Source organism: Motacilla alba, chromosome 3 (genome assembly GCF_015832195.1).
Source record: "Motacilla alba alba isolate MOTALB_02 chromosome 3, Motacilla_alba_V1.0_pri, whole genome shotgun sequence".
In the NCBI taxonomy this organism is placed as follows: domain Eukaryota; kingdom Metazoa; phylum Chordata; class Aves; order Passeriformes; family Motacillidae; genus Motacilla; species Motacilla alba.
The window spans coordinates 18,505,818-18,522,627 of NC_052018.1; the positions used below are offsets into that span (position 1 = coordinate 18,505,818).

The 16,810-nt window shown below is 36.5% G+C and overlaps 1 protein-coding gene across 1 annotated transcript in view; it reads right to left on the reverse strand.

Annotated features, from left to right (window-relative positions):
* TRAPPC12 (trafficking protein particle complex 12) overlaps positions 1 to 16,810 on the reverse strand; it is a 52,583-nt gene that overhangs the window by 35,063 nt on the left and 710 nt on the right. Inside the window, exons 2-5 of the mRNA XM_038133518.1 lie at positions 15,348 to 16,558; positions 12,646 to 12,762; positions 3,932 to 4,045; positions 2,963 to 3,101 (exon numbers count right to left, since the gene is read on the reverse strand). Of these exons, the coding sequence (XP_037989446.1) occupies positions 2,963 to 3,101; positions 3,932 to 4,045; positions 12,646 to 12,762; positions 15,348 to 16,553 (1,576 nt within the window). The 5' untranslated portion in view covers positions 16,554 to 16,558. The remainder of the gene's footprint in view (positions 1 to 2,962; positions 3,102 to 3,931; positions 4,046 to 12,645; positions 12,763 to 15,347; positions 16,559 to 16,810) is intronic.

The window sequence follows — 16,810 nt, forward strand, 5'->3', positions numbered from 1 at the left end:
CTGAAATCATCTGTCATGAGAACGATGACAAAAATTCAGCCTTACATATCCCACACAGAACAATGAAGATGTGCAGGAAACAATCTGAAGCAGAGCTCCTGACCTAAGGACCTACCTATTATGAAAGAAAAATATATGTAAAAATATGACTATTTAGCTTCTTTATGCAGATTAATTTTAAAGAACTAAATCTATAATTAAGGAATTTTAGGATTTTACTAGAAAATGAGAACAGTCTGTTCTCTGCTCCTTATGATCTACAAGTGCCTTAGCCAACCCCACTGGCCAACACGATTCCAGCAAAATCAACATCCTGAGAGGCTGCACTCCTATAGGCAACGCAGATGACTGAACAAAGAGCCCACAGAAACCAGGAAAGGAAGATTCCAGAAGGACTAGATCTTACAGACATGATAAAGACAGCAATAGTGGGATCAATACACATCATGGCTGCAAATGCCATACAAAATATGAGGAGGAAATGGAGATTAGCAGCACTGCTGAAAGGGAAACAGCTTTAGGTGAGTTTCAGAGGAAAATTAAGAGGACTATGTTGGCCATGTTGAGTTAAATTAATGGAAAAGCATCTTTTACTTTTCGTACAGTTACTTGTAACCTAAATTCTTTGAGATAGACTTCTCAGATATTAATGGATGAAGGGCTATTCTCACTCCTGTAAGTTTCAAACTTCCCCAACTTCATGCATAAAACCCAGAAAACTTCCTACTGTACTATATGTTTTATTATGAATATTTTGAATACAAAAAGTATTATCTATATTACAATTAATGAGAACATTATTTATATCTATGCTCTCACTTCTTAAATTGACTTTTAAGTGCTTACTCCATTTATATACCATGAATCAAAATTAAAATGCTGAAATCAAGCCCTTTCTTTTAGGCTTATTACACCACAAAATGATACACAAAATTGCCAAATAGCAGTGGATTGTGTATTCATACCCATATTTTTCAACCAAAATATTGGAATGATTTATTTGTATTTTATTATTTAAATTAGCTGGTTAACAATGCATGTATACTAAACTTCTTTATCTATAATCCAGCATAGCATAGTTTAAGGCTAGACAAAAACCAACTGCTTGTGTTCTCCTACATCCCTGGAAATGCTATTTGTCTCTCCTCAAAACTGTGTAAGGAATGTTTAACAGCTGTTGCCACATCATAATCACGATGGATGTATATGAGATATCTACAACTAGCAGGTCAGCTCTATCCAACCTTGATCCTATTTTCCTCATAAATGATCAGATTATAGTCCCAGTTGACTGTTAAAAATTAACTGAGGCATATAATTATGAAATAGTCTATCTTCCTTAAGCTCACCTCTTTTTACCATCAATACCTCATATTGAATGAAATAGCCACAGTGGTTGAATGATTGCTCCAGGATCCAAAGCTCAGTCACAGGACAGGTGATTTCAACACCTGGCCAGACTGTCCAGAACTGCTGCTCCCTGCATCATCTGCAGCATGAGCACTCAAGTACCTCAAATATTGACATGACCTGCAAGGATTTTTCTTAGACAAAATATCTTATTTTTAATGTTGAAAAAGATGTGGACACATATATATGGCCAGTGGAAGATGACTATTGCTATAGCATCATGTTTGCAGCTGCCCTAAGAACACCAGATCCAAAAAGCCATCCAACCTGATGACCAGGACCTCTTTCACTCTTCCAACTGACACAATTCCTTTCCAGTGGATTGTCTGTGATTATCTGAAGGACAATGAATAACGTCAGAGAGAGTTGTTCTAGGCAGTCCCCACTGGCCTTGCTGGGCTGCAGCTGATCTTTTGCATCACTATGCAAAATAATCTGCAAGAAATTGTGAACTGACACCAACTTCCCTTCCTAAAAAACCTCAAAATCTTTCTAGGTTACCCCATCAAGGCTACCAGCATCTCATGTAAAATGGACTGTAAGTTTTCAGACTGTAAGTTGGCACTGCTGTAACAACTGCTTCTTACAAATGTCTTATTAGACACTGTGGCTCAAATACAAAAGCCAAAGAACATTATGAACACTCAACAGTGTACTTGCATCAGACAGTTATTCTTTTCTAAATAACAGATATAGAAAAAATAAAATGTCAAAATAGCCAGAACAAGAGCAAAATTGGTCTTAAAAATAGCAATTTTTCAAACCCAGACTTCTGGAGAGCTCGAATATCCTGAGTAGTGGAACTATGTGTTTAACCTATTGGCTCTTTGGAGCAGTGGGAAGTAGTGCATTTGTAACATGAGACAAATTGCTGAAAAAGAATTGAAGCTGGTGATGTTTTTGTTCTCTTCAATAATGAGATACACAGTAAATCTCTGATTTTTACTTACTTTCAATTATTTAGCAAATAATATTACATTTAATCATGTTTCAATTCAGGAGAATTATTAACTTACTTCTAAATGCAGGTTTTTTTCTTTTAATCCTAGAAACCAGGAAATAACACCTGCAGTAGCAAATGGCTACTGTGCAAGTATTAAAAATAGCATAGTGATACTACCTGGATGAACTGAAGAGAAAAAAGTTTATAAAGGCTGTTTCCACAAAGTCTCTCATCATCTTTCAAGCCTGGTTTTGGGTAGAATGAACTGTTCAAGTTTGGTAGTATTTTATTTCAGTATCATAGAACTAAAATATTATATTTACTTGTTAAAAAAATTCCTCTGTAGCAGCATCATGAAATACACTGCCTACCTATATTGCTCTACTTGCTGTTACTTCTTATCACTACCTCCATAATGTGGGCAATACTTTAATGTAGTAACCAATCATGTTCCTCTGGGGAAAAAAAACCAAAACCAACAGAATCCATAGCTCTCCAATGCTTTAGCCTTAAACACCTCCTGAATCCAACCAGTATTTTATAATGACTGTTAAACAGAGAACAAAAAGGGAACAAAAAGAAAAGCATTTCATAAATCAAGTGTTTTACCTTTACGTCCAGGGTATACATTAGGGTAATATTCATAATAAAGATCAGGCTGGTCCAAATTTCCAAATGGTTCAAATTCCATTTCTGCATTTTGGAAGAGATCCAGTTTTACCAGCAGTGCTAGTCTCACAAACCACAGCTAAAAATTAATACATTTAAAAAAAGGGAAAGACAAGGTCTGTTATTAGCTTCAATAAAAAGCCACATCCAATACAATTTCAACTTTTCAACTTTTTCTAATAAAAGCTGAGTAGAGTTTCTCTGTTACTGAAAAGAATCAGGATTTATATTTACCTGCTCTTTTACATAGTACTTTTCATCAAATCATTAAAACAAAGCTCAGAGGACTGATGTCTAATTGTTTGTAAAGATACTAAGATTTTGAAGATGAAGTTTAAAAACTAGCTTGCTTCAAAATTAGAACACCTCTCTTTGAAACGAGTTAGCATGTACAAACTATCAATCTCTTATTTTAGCTGCTTTTCCGACTTCACGGTACTCTTTACGGTTTCTGATGAAACTCCATGAGCTTTATAATCACTAGGGTCAAAAACATGAGTTCTCATTAGGTCACATCTGAATCACTTGGAATATTTTATTCATTTGGACTCTTATCTTCTAAGCAACATGAAACACATTTCTAACACGTGGAATCCTACTATAAAGTTCACAATCTAGATAGTTCCATGAACTTTAGCAGAGTGAGTCTTTCAAAACAGCAAAACATATTGCATTTTACTAGTGTAAAAACCTTTAAAATACAGAATCAATATTGGATTTCCCTTAAAAAAAACTAAGTTTGTTTTAAATTAAGGCCTACTTTACATAAGCAAACAGAATGTCTTGCTAAAATACTTAAATACCCTCAGTTTTTATGTAACAATTAGGAAAAGGAGTTTGATCATGTTAAAAAAAATGCCACTATGAATACTGTTGGTAAAAAAGTGACAACAGCATATTTAAACATACCTGTAGAGAATCTGTTGTATGGCTAGCAGGCAGTCCACTTTTTTTATAGCCTTGACCATGTGCAGTTAGAAGCCGCCCACACAAGTCAACTGCTGCCCGCCAGTTTTTACTGCTCTGGGAAGAAAAAAAGAATAAGCAGCAAAATCATCAAGTCCCTAAAATGCACAACTGCTGATTTTGCCTGCAGCAGTGATATGTACCCATCAGTAATAATGACAAGGTCAGGAGAGCTGGCCGGTGAGAAGCAGAAAATCATTTGTCAAAGCTGCACGTCTAATTAGGCAAAAAGGGAAATCAAGTATTAATATTATCAGGTCTCTAAAACAAAAGAATATACAATACCATATGGTATTGTAAACTGAAAGCTATATCATGTTTGATTTTATAAATGAATATACTATAATATTCACAACTTTGTTTTCTCCTAAAAAAATGAAAAAAAAAATTGCCAGCCATGTATTATCAATAATATCGAAGTTACACTATGGTTATAAAGTATTCAATGCCCATTCTTATCTCACTGATTTCAGTATCTCAGATTACAACCCCTAGTACAGCTTACTTAATGAAAATAAACTTTCAGCATTGTCCAGGATACAAAATTCCTATTAATCAAAAACAAAGAACAAGGAAGAATACAATGCAAAAATTATAAATTCAGAACTATGACAACTGTTTCACCTACAAAACGTAAACATTTGAATTTCCATTGAATTAGAATTTTCAAAATACTCTTAATTTATTTTTTTTTATCCATAGAACAAAAACATTCCTAGTTAGACAAATCAAACTGTAGTCTCACACTGTTAATCAGTTTTTCAACAGAAATATCCCAATAATGTTTCTGCCTTGTATAGTCTGATGCAACAAACCAAAAAATTAAAACACAGATTAATGTTTCACAGGTTTTAAGCTGTTATACTTTTCTATTATACAGAGGACTTTTTAAAGAGATATGTATCCAGCAGGTCATTGTAAAGTAAATATATGCTATTCCTAAAAGTAATATTTTTTTCGAATAGTTTCTTAATACATAAAAAATGTAACTGTAATGTAAAATAATCATGTTGTCAGATGAAATATGAAGGAATAGAACATATTTATATTGGTGCTCGCAAAGTCCAGATACTAATCTTGAATTGGTATTTTATTAATTTCTCTGTGATGTTTTAGAAAACATGTTGATACACCAGCACTCACACTGAAAAAACAGTAGTAGCAACTGGAGTTCTCCTATTTTCTGGCCCCCACTTTGCAGCCACACAGGCTGCAAACAGGCCCCTACAGAGAATATCACACACTAACCACCTCATCTCTCCTCTCTGCATTGCCAGATGCCAGATAAAGTTCAGTTCCACTGGAAATGTGTAAGTTGGCTGACAGCAAGACCATGAAACAGAGCAGCAGACTCTGAGCCATCTACTTTCTTATGGAAGAGCAGGAATTGATAATACATTATTATATCCTTCCACATCTACCTGTATCAACTTAGAAAAGCTGAAAGATACTGACACAGATTACCTGGAATTCATTCCTCTTCTGGTGACACAAACTACATTCTTATTATCCTTAGAACAGGAGCAAACACAAAAACTAAAAAAACTGCTAAACTAGAACTGCTCAACTTGTCTTCCCAAATGAGAGTTAGGATCAAAAAATAATAATGGATGATTTATGACCAACTCAGTTGCTACAATCTTTTAAATTTTATTTCAGGCATGGACAAAAAATACTTTATCAACCAAGACAGCCAAGAGAAGCAAGTCTGACCATTATTGTGAAAACAGTCTTTGCTCCAAGATGAATATTTGAAATGATTTCAAAATGAGAGCTGCCTGCTGGTCATGATGCTTAATTCTCTCTGGAAGCTTAATAGAAGACTGCTGGCAGTACAACTCTAATTTGACATCAACTGGACAAATGATTGTTTTAGGCAAATTGTACCAGACTTAAGAGTTGCTAGTCCACCAGAAATCTTTATCCATTTCACACACCCCTCAAAACCTTGCAGGTCACTTTTGTGCTTCCTATGGTCTACAACCACACAGTTCTTAAAATCCAGGTTCTTTATATCTGAATTTTGTTTGTACGTTGTAAGTAGAGACTCAAAGCAAATACAGACACTACAGCTTCAGATACAGCATAAAAAATATACTGAAAACATTCTCAAAGACAAAAATATTTATTCTGTGATGATCAGGATATGGTTGTCCAGCTGTAATTGTGTGAAAACACTAATTTTTGCAATAAAAAATACTGTCAGCCAAATATTATTGCTAAACAGTTCACTAACGCAGCAGCATGGAAGAAAAGAACTACTCTCCATACAATGTTAGTATCATCTTTACACTCCCCCCAAAAGTATGGAGCGGTTGTTCTTTTAATGAAAGCCACCAGCCAGAATGATTTCTGTACTTTTAAAACATTATTAGACTAGATGTTTATCTAGTGAAAGGATTTTTTAAAAAATCCATATACATAACCAAGAATCAAAAATCCAAACCATCTCAGTACTGACTGCTGTACACACATCAAAGCTAGGCCAAACAGATCAGCCACCCATCTGCATCAGTCCTTGCAGAACTTCTCTGTTCTTCAAAAAAACCCAGAAATCCTGGGGGAGGTTTACATACAGACAGGGAAACTGCATAGTACAACAGATTTCAAATGTAATTCTTCTGTCAAGCAAAGAGAGGCACACAGACTGGAAATGTACAGAAAATGTGTTCGATGATGAAAAGGGAACTCCTCTGATACACAAAGACAATTTATAACATTATTCAGTCTCTCAGGAAAACAACCAAAATTTTATCCAATAAATAGTTGCTTCTTAGTACAGAAATGCAACCTCTTCCCAAAAGCACACATTTACAGTTTGTGATACTCCCACCTTCTCTCAAATCAGCTATAAAAATGTAGGAAATTGCTCACTGAGTTAGAAACAAAGGAACAATCCCCTCCCCTATTTTTAAGGATAATTTGTAACTTATTAAAGTGAATATGTATGTTATACCACTATATCCAGGTTTGTTATATTTGAAAATATATGCAAAAGCACAACATTACTCATGTGCAAAAGTAACAATATATGACTTTTACAAAATAGACTCAAAGGGAGTCATTAACGCTACACTGTAACACCATTAAAGTGATTAAAACGTCCTCCTCCACCAGCTATGACATGCTTCTCCCCTGTAAATTACATTGGTAGAGCACTTACACATCAGTTAAGAAAATGTAGCTAGTAACCCTTTCTTGGTCTAGCAGCTTGAGGATATTATTCCTTATTTAGAGGAAACATTACATATTTACAGTGTCAAGATAGAGCAGTCTTTTTCTAAGTATGACAACTCTGAAAGACTGAATTTTCCTCTGGCTGCAGGCAACTTACAACTACAAAACATCAGAAGGGCCTCTGGTAAGGAAGACTGTGCTGTTTGTTCAAATGAGGGTAAAAAAACAGTCTAAAATATGGAATAACATAGGAACTAACATAATTGCAGCTTGCACCTTGTATTTGCAGCTGTAAAACAAAGCAACACTGTGATGAGAAGATCTTGCTTACATTTATTTGCTCAAGAATAAATGCATGTTCCTATGCCAGATTGATAAAACTTTTTAGAAATTGAAAACCCAGATTTTCTGTTTTCAGTTAAAAATATAAAAACTTATCCAGTACAGATATATAACTCCATTCACAAATTATTGTAGAATTACTGTGCAGAGTTGCTCCAGCAGCCCCTTACCTCTTTAAAGCCCTAAAGTTGTAAAACTAACTCACCTACACCACCTCCACACCATTTTGCTACCAGTACAGCATTTCCAATTCACTGCTGCCCATTCCATAGAAGAAACTGAAAATGTGGAAGTACAGTTGTTCAATTAACCATCTTCGGCTTACTGGCAAAAATCTCATTCACAGAATCACAGAATAATGAGGTTGGAAGAGACCTCTAAGATCATCAAGTCCAACCTATGCCCTAACACCTCAACTAGACAATAGCACCAAGTGCCATGTCCAGTCTTTTTTTAAACACATCCAGAGATGGTGATTCTACCACCTCTCTGGGAAGACAATTCCAGTATTTTATTACTCTTTTGGTGAAAATTTTTTTCCTTATATCCAATCTGTACCTTCCCTGACGTAGTTTTAGACTGTGTCCTCGTGTTCTGTCACTTGCTGCCCGGCGGAAGAGACCAACCCCCACCTGTCTACAGCCTCCCTTCAGGAAGTTGTAGAGAGCAATAAGGTCACCTCTAAGCCTCCTCTTCTCAAGGCTAAACAACCCCAGCTCCTTCAAACGTTCCTCATAGGGCTTGTGTTCCAAGCCCCTCACCAGCCTTGTTGCCTGCCTCTGGACACACTCAAGCATCTCAACGTCCTTCCTAAACTGAGGGGCCCAGAACTGGACACAGTACTCAAGATGTGGTCTCACCAGCGCCGAGTACAAGGGAAGAATGACCTCCCTGCTCCTGCTGGTCATACAATTCCTAGTGCAGGCCAGGATGCCATTGGCCTTCTTGGCCATCAGGGCACATTGCTGGCTTATATTCAACCGACTGTCAACCAGCACCCCCAGGTCCCTTTCTGCCTGAACACTGTCCAGCCACACTGTCCCCAGTTTGTAACGTTGTAGGGGATTTTTGTGGCCAAAATGTAGAACTCAGCACTTAGACTTATTAAACTTCATTCTGTTTGACTCTGCCCATCCATCCAACTGATCTAAGTATCTCTGCAGAGCCCTCCTTCCTTCCAGTAGATCAACACAAGCTCCCAGCTTAGTGTCGTCTGCCAATTTACTAATGAAGGACCCGATGTCCTCATCCATGTCGTCTAAAAAAATATTAAATAGAACTGGTCCAAGTACAGACCCCTGAGGGACACCACTGGTGACTGGCCCCCAGCTGGATGCAGCACCGTTCAGCACCACTCTCTGGGCTCGGTCATGTAGCCAGTTCCTAACCCAGCAAAGAGTGCTCCTGTCCAAGCCATGGGCTGCCAGCTTCTCTAGGAGTGTGCTGTGGGAGACAGTGTCAAAGGCCTTGCTGAAGTCTAAATAGACAACATCCACAGCCTTTCCTGCACCTACCAGGAGGGTCACCTGGTCATAGAAGGAGACCAGGTTGGTCAGACATGACCTACCCTTCATAAACCCACGCTGACTGGGTCTGATACCCTGGCCATCCTGTAAGTGTTGTGTGATAGCACTCGGTATGAACTGTTCTATTATCTTTCCTGGTACTGAGGTCAGGCTAACTGGCCTGTAATTACCAGGACCCTCCTTCCTACCTTTTTTGTAAACATTCAAATCATCTAGAGACCAAATTGATGCTGAACAATTTTGTTAACCAAGTTTAACAACTTGAGTTCAGTTCTCGGTGAAAAACTATTCCTCTTAGACATGATGCTACTGTTGGTGATCTCATCAGAAAAAGTGTACCTTTTTTGGAAGTTCAGCTTAGCAACTTCTTGATAAATTTTGTTGTCTGACAATTAGTTGTACTTGCAGAAGCTTTTGCAGACTGCATTATGATCCCCGCAAAAGGACATCAGTCTCCAACATTCTTTGCTGCAAGCACTAACTGCATCTTATCCACAGAAGTGCTTTTACTTAAATGCTTTTTACTGGAACTTTTACAGGAATGTGAGACAGTACTACTCAAGAATGCACACTGGAAACAGTCCAGTATAAGGTATTCCTTTGTAGCCTGGTTAAAAAAGGTGGGATCTTCATTTGTAGATGTAACCTAGGAGGTAGTACTGTCAATATGTAAAGATCACATCACTAAACAGGGACCAGATGATTTACAATATCAGAACAATAGAAAAGGTAAAACACAAAGCAAGTCGTGTCATTTACAATGTAATGTGCTGAGTTCTGAGCAGCGATAATAAAAATACGTTAGCTTTAATTGGGAGAGAGTCTGAGAAGAGCTCCAAAGATGATTATGAAAGCATCCATGACGAGATGATTACAGAAGGGTTACTTCTTCCTTTGAAAAGAAAATCTGAGTAGTGGAAATGCCATGGCTGTCTGCTCATATAAAGTAGCAGGGAAGAAAAAGCAAACATTAAGGAAAAAAAATTACTTAAAAAGCAACATAAGACCAAAACACTTAAATTATGTTAAACAACTTTAGCTTTGATTAGAAGAAAGATTTTAAAGGAGGACTGAATGGAATGCCTTTGATTGACAACCAAAGGAATGAACTTCTGGAATAGCTTTTGAAAGTAGAAGCAGTATATTTGTATTTATTAAAACAGCTAAATAAGCTAACAGAATTAATTATATGATAGAATAGAAAAGCTTCAGAACTGCAGCTGAAGACCTGTGGTTTGAAGATTTGCTATACTTGTGAGTATATTTTTCCATCCACTTAGGACTGAAATAGTAACTAGGCACTAAGGAAGCAGTTTCCTCTGAAGGAGACAGGCTTAGAATACAGGTGGTTTTTTTTTTTTTTTCTTTTGTCCCAGTAATACAATGGAGTTTGCCCAAGATCATCTGAGAATTTTATCCTAACAAATTTCTTCATGACAGGACTAAACATTGACTTTTGGTTTCAGCTGTCACTAGTGTCTTCCTACAGCATGTGATAATTGTTGGGACTTTTAGATGGAGACCCATCTAAATTTAGCTTGTGATCAGGGACTGTACTATTAGGTCTCTATTCACTTAGGAGTTCAGACAACAACTCACATGTAAACACCTAAATAATAGATATCAGTCTGAAGGTGAAATTTATTCTAATTCTGAGCATTTCTCTTCTGCACTGCAAATGCATTCAAAATAAGTTCTAAGTTGCTGCAAGAGATTGAATTGGGTGACAAAAAATCTCATGCAGTACAACAGGATACCAAATTAACAGCTAAGGAAAAATCGTATCTTTATGTAAACTGCACAGCAATATTGACAATATTCATGAGTTTTTAACTAGATCTTAATATAAATATTGCCTGTAAGTTGTCCTTTGCATTAAAATGTGTATTCACTGAACATATTCGGTCCCAAATTCTCTCATAAACAAAGTAACATTCATGACTAGTAACAGAGGAGTTATTATATGTCATTCTGGCTCATTACATATGTAAAAAGCATATATCTTTTTAGTTAATGTCATCTAGGATAGGATTTTAATGTTTTAAAGTCTGAAATCCCTTTAACTTTAAAGACTATAGTCAATCAGAAATAAATTTTCCACATTTAGACTTGAAGAAATGCAATGTTTGCAAGGGAACAAAAAAAGATCAACTCATTCTCATCATAAAAGGAAACGAGTTCTACAAATGAAACTGAGAAAGTTATTTTGCACACTCAAAACCAACCAACAGCTAATGACTGAAAGCTTTGAAAACCAAAGAACATTCTAACTTCTACCTGAATGGTTTCAATTTTATAAAAAACCCCACCGTTCTAAATAAGGAAAGTTGTTTTTTTTTTTTAACTGTAAGTAATATAAGTAACTGTAAATGCCATAAGTAACAAAATATCCTACAGCTGCAGACTGCCTCCTAGCTTCACTGCCTTGGGCCTAAAACCTTTAATACTACTCTTCTGACACTTAAGAGCAGGCTCAAAGCAAAAACAGCAGCAGCATTGTAATTAAGGTACAAGATGGTCTGCACCATAGAAGAACACCTTGCACAGACACCACTACCAGGCTAAATAGAAAGGCATTTTCCACACACCAAAAAATCTCTTCTGGAAGATGCAAAGTAAGTGTGGAAAAAAAAGCTTTTCCCACTTAAGACACTGATGGGTACAAGACTTATTTGCATAAGATTTTTTTCCCCTCTCAAGTCAAGCAAAACATTGAAATAAACAGAAAAACATGTGTCTAGGGTGGAGATCACAATCTGTTTTTTCATGTTTAGTTTCTAAAATTTCCTCTGAATTCCTTTAACAGTGTTTGTTGAGACCTCCTAAACTATTCCTAACATGACAAAAAAGTCATCTCTTTTGGAGCTTTACATGTAAAGTCACACAATTAAATTGAAAGATGTTAAATAGTAAATACAGCCTGTCCTGATAATTCCTCACTACTTTTCTTCAGTAGTTTTTTATCCATTTTTTCAAAAATATAGTAAATCCAAAACATCTTGTTACGTCATCAGATTAAAGAAGGCACAGTCATGTAATAGTAATGAATTTTGCACAGGAACCCAATGGTTAAAGGAACAAAGCAAGGTTTACAAGGCTGCTAGACACAACTATTTTCAGAACAGAAGTATTTACACTAATGAAAGGATTAAATTAAGCTTTCCTCCGGAAGTAATTTGCTGTAGTTTTCTGCACCAAAGTAAAAAATCAGGCAGTTGAAATTATCATACCAGTTTGACTTCCCATTTGACTTCCCAACTTTTATGTCTTTTTGTAAAACACACAGGTGAAAAGTACATACACACGGAAACACAAACATGATTAAAATCTGTTTTGCAACCATTTGTACTAGAAAAAAAAGTACAGTCACTTAAAATAATTTTCTGTAACTTTTGCATGTAAAAAAAATGTTTCCTATGTGATTTAAACCCAAACAGTTAAACCCAAGTGTCATTCCCATTAAAGACTATTGTACTTTGGCTAGTACTACTGAAGGGTCAGGAATAGACTAACATACAGTTTTTCCTCCCAGTTTCTCCTCAGTCAGTAGCTCCCCATTACCTTGAGAGAAACACAATATTAAATATATATTATATGACGATTGTTACTTACAATTAGCTGTTTCAAGCCTACAAATGACTGCTCTACAGAGTTGGCATTTAAAACTTGTCTCTTCACTGCAGCCTGCTCCCCCAAGAAGCGAAGCATTAGGTCTTTTACTGCATCTCCCTTGGTGTTCATGGAACAGAAAAAGAAAATAGATAACAAGACTATTTAAAACATTATTTCAGCAAAATAAAATGTAGAATTAAATCTGAGCAAAAGAGTTCTTTCCTCTAGAGAAATACAAATTTTCCAGCACATTACGTGTTTAATAAATATAACTGCATGTGTATATACAGCATTGGAATGAAAACTTGTACATGTACTCCACACAATTTGCTATATTTTTCTTCCATGTATAGGTTTCAGTTAGCAGTGACACATTCAGATTTATTTCCTTTTTATACTATTGTCATTCACAGATCTTACAAAATATTCCTCAAAGATCTTCTAAGAACCAGAAAGTTTTACAAGTTTTTGTAAATGTACGTTAACATTGAAAGGTGCAATCTATGGATCAAAAATAAGCATGCAGACATAAAGTTAGCCTTAAATATCCACAGAAAATAAACTTTGAGAGATCATAAACCAAAGTAAACAGCAACCCTCCAACAAGTGTTTAAAATTTCAAAAGAACTAGCTGCAGGCATCAGTCAACAGAAACTGGGCTATCTGAGCTCAATAGCTGTTTCCCTAAAAAGAGAGTGAACTGCATATAATAACAGCAGAGCTTAGCAATGACAAAGACAATTGACATTAAGTGTTTCAACTTTCTCCATGAACAGTGATGGGAAATATATTTGTGTTTTCTGTCTAGCTTCTTAAGGAATGAGAACTACTGTCCACTGCATGTAGCTTGGTTTAACATCTTGCATTAACATTCAGCATTAGCAATCTATCCATACCAAAGCTGTAATGACCCTTGTCGGAAGCCACTTTAACATTGAAAATATACCTCCCACAATGTTTCAGTTGACATTTCAAGTACTCTACAATTACAGTTACAGTTAAGTACAAAATTTGCAATACTACGGAACAATGATACCAAACCAGAGGATGTCAAATTAGTCAAGGTGTGCACTCAGACCATGGAACAGCAGTAACTGAAAGTGAGGAAAGTTTTCTAAACATAAAGCACTTCAAAACTTGTCCCTGTGGACATGTCTATGAAACTCTTATAAATTATAGACAATGAAGAAAGCATTAGGATTTCCTTTAATTCCATTGACGATTTTACATCAGGTCTTTTGTAGAAATATATTACATGGACATTGTCAAACATCTTCCTTTCAAATATGTACTATATTGTAGATCTGCATATTTGCACATGCCCAGATTTAGGGATTCATCGGCAGGAACAAGCCTTTAATCCCTGACTCTGCTGAGGAAGGCGAAAGAGAACTATTGTATGAAAAGGAAGCTTGCAAAAAGGAGACCATCATCCTTGGAGACTGCGGAAGGGATCACTCCGTCTGCCTAACTGATTAGCTGTCAGGAGAGAAAGACTACACACTGGAATAACTCATCAAGGTCTAAGGGATGTTTTGGGTGCAACTGCAGGAGGAATAGCCTCCTGTTACAGTGTTTTATTTCACGCTAATTATTTGGCTCTGTGATAACAAACTAATGTTTTAGGATAAAGCAAACCGAAGAAGCAGCAGCAGGGTGGCATATGTCTAAACTGGTATTTATTGCTTGTGACAGAAACTCAAGATTTTTCAAATAATTTATCTGTAAGTCTGGACCTGATTCACTCCAGAAACTCTTCTGACAGCTCCTGCATATTGTTACTGCAGACTGCTCTCTGCTTGTATTTAACTATTGACTGATGGTCTTTGTTATGCATAATTAAGGATCAAAGCATCCAAACTCTCGACACCATCTATCTACACAACAATTCTATTATCCAGAGGCATAGATATCAAAGAGTACGATTAGCCTATTTCAAGAAAAACCCAAAACATCATGATGGTTAGCCTGGCTGAGCAGCCAGGATAAAACTACTTCATGAGAAATCCTGAATACATGTGAGTAAAATTTCCCAAATTCTGAAAAAAAAATGCTTTATGCCTTCTCACCTGTTAGAAACTGATAGATGACACAAAATTACTTTTCACTACTATGTTGTTTGCTTTGTGATCTCCTCTAGTCTTTTAATTTTGGGGTTATCCCTTCCCAGCAGCTTGCTGCAGCACTCAATCTTTCTTAGAGGCTATACCTTTCCATTGCTTAGGGAGGGTAGAAATGATGCCATTTCAGTCAGTGTTAACATTATTGAGACCTCAGTGAACATGAATGAAATTATTTCCCACTCACACACAACAGAGAATTCCACAAACAAAGCTGTCTGCTTAGACTCTATAGCACAGCTTAGAGGGTGTGTATATATTCCAAATGTGAATATTACCTTACTAACTCAGAGGACCAGAAATTAAGGACTTAAAAATACAAACAGCTTTGGCTTCTACGGAAACTGTCAACACTGGTTCTCAACGCAGCAAACAAATGTCACTATGAATAAATGAGATCTGGTTTTAGCCTTTTCCTGTACAAGGCAGAAGTGACACTGCATTTTCTAATTAGAAATGAAGTAATACAGACAGGGTGACAATCAGCAACAATATGAAGCATTATGATATACAGATTATTGCACAGATCTACAGTATTTCTAAAATATAATCACAGAGGAAGATACAGTAATAGACTCTTACCTGGATATTATCGAATTTTAATCCAGGCATGGTGAGATTCTCCTTGTCTATGAACACGGTGCTGTATTGTTGTGTGGCAACTGAAATGAGAACATTTCTTGTCTCCTCACTAGGAATCCAAGCATCATTTCTTCTATCTAGTTCACTCATATTTAAGGCTGTGGCAAATGGGTCGTCACTCCCAGCAAAAACAGCTTGGATTTGTGAGAATGGCTTGGGGGACTGAGATATTTCTAGAGATGATGGGGGGCCACCTGCTTCAGGTCTCCCATTTTGCACAGGGAAAGTAGGGTTGGATGAAGAACCATCTCCACCATTAGAAGGAGAGGACATTTGTTCTGGAACAGAAGAGCTTGCATTGGGATTACTAACAGAAATAAAATTGGATGTTGTGAATGAATCAAAAAAATCAGAAGCTAAAGTATTTGTGTTGACAGTGTCACCAAAGAACTTGCTTAGACTAGGACTTGGTTGAACCACCTGTGGATTATACTTCACTGGAGTCTCTATTATACTACTAAAACTGGGAGACTTCACCATCTGAGGCTCAAAACCATCAGGTAGGAACAACTGTGGCTGGGAACTAGCATTGTTTGCTTGGCTGAAGATGGTGCACACAGGAATGGGCTCAGCCTCAGACGATGGTTTGGTAGTACTGGGTGACAACACTTGGTCCTCAGGTGTGCTCTCATCAACATTATTTGGTTTTGTTTCAACAGGAATGTTGTTTCCCAACTTTGGTTCCTCCTTCACTGCTTCCTGAATTGAGTCTTCCTTTAAAGATGCCTGATCATCTGTTCCAATCTCAGAAATGTCTTTAGGAGTTTCTTCATGTTCAGTTTCACTCTCATTACTTAAAAACTCTTCTTTATCCGCTTCTGTTTGTGTTTTTTGATTATCTTTAGCTTCCAGTTGGTCTACTATCTCCTGAAGACAACCAAGTTCACCTGTGTCATCTTCGCTGTTGTTTGGGGAATCTGAAATAATGACACTCTCCATCATTTGCTCATTAAGTTTATCTACAAAATTATTTGAATCCTCTGATACAGTCTCATTCCCTTCAGACTCAAATTCATCTCCACCAAGATCAATGGTTTCCTCATGAAAGAGAATTTCTTCCTGAGTTTTCTGCTGAACTATGTCTCTGCTGTCATCTTCACCTGAGGTGCTCTTTGCATCCTTGGAATTGCTTTCATTATTCTCCATAGTAACTGAAAAAGGAGAAGACCCCAACAAAACAAGAATTAGTTTTATTATTTGTATATTGCTCAGGTGTCACAGCAAAACTCCTAAGTACCACACAGATAGTGAAATTCTTGCTTTAAAAAACAGTAATTTCACTATTTCACATCTTCCCTTTGACATTTTTCATTTAACGTCTAATCACAGAATCAATTCTGAAAATATTTTCTTTTTATCTTTTCTACATGTCATAAAACTGTTGAGACTGAAAACCAAATGCC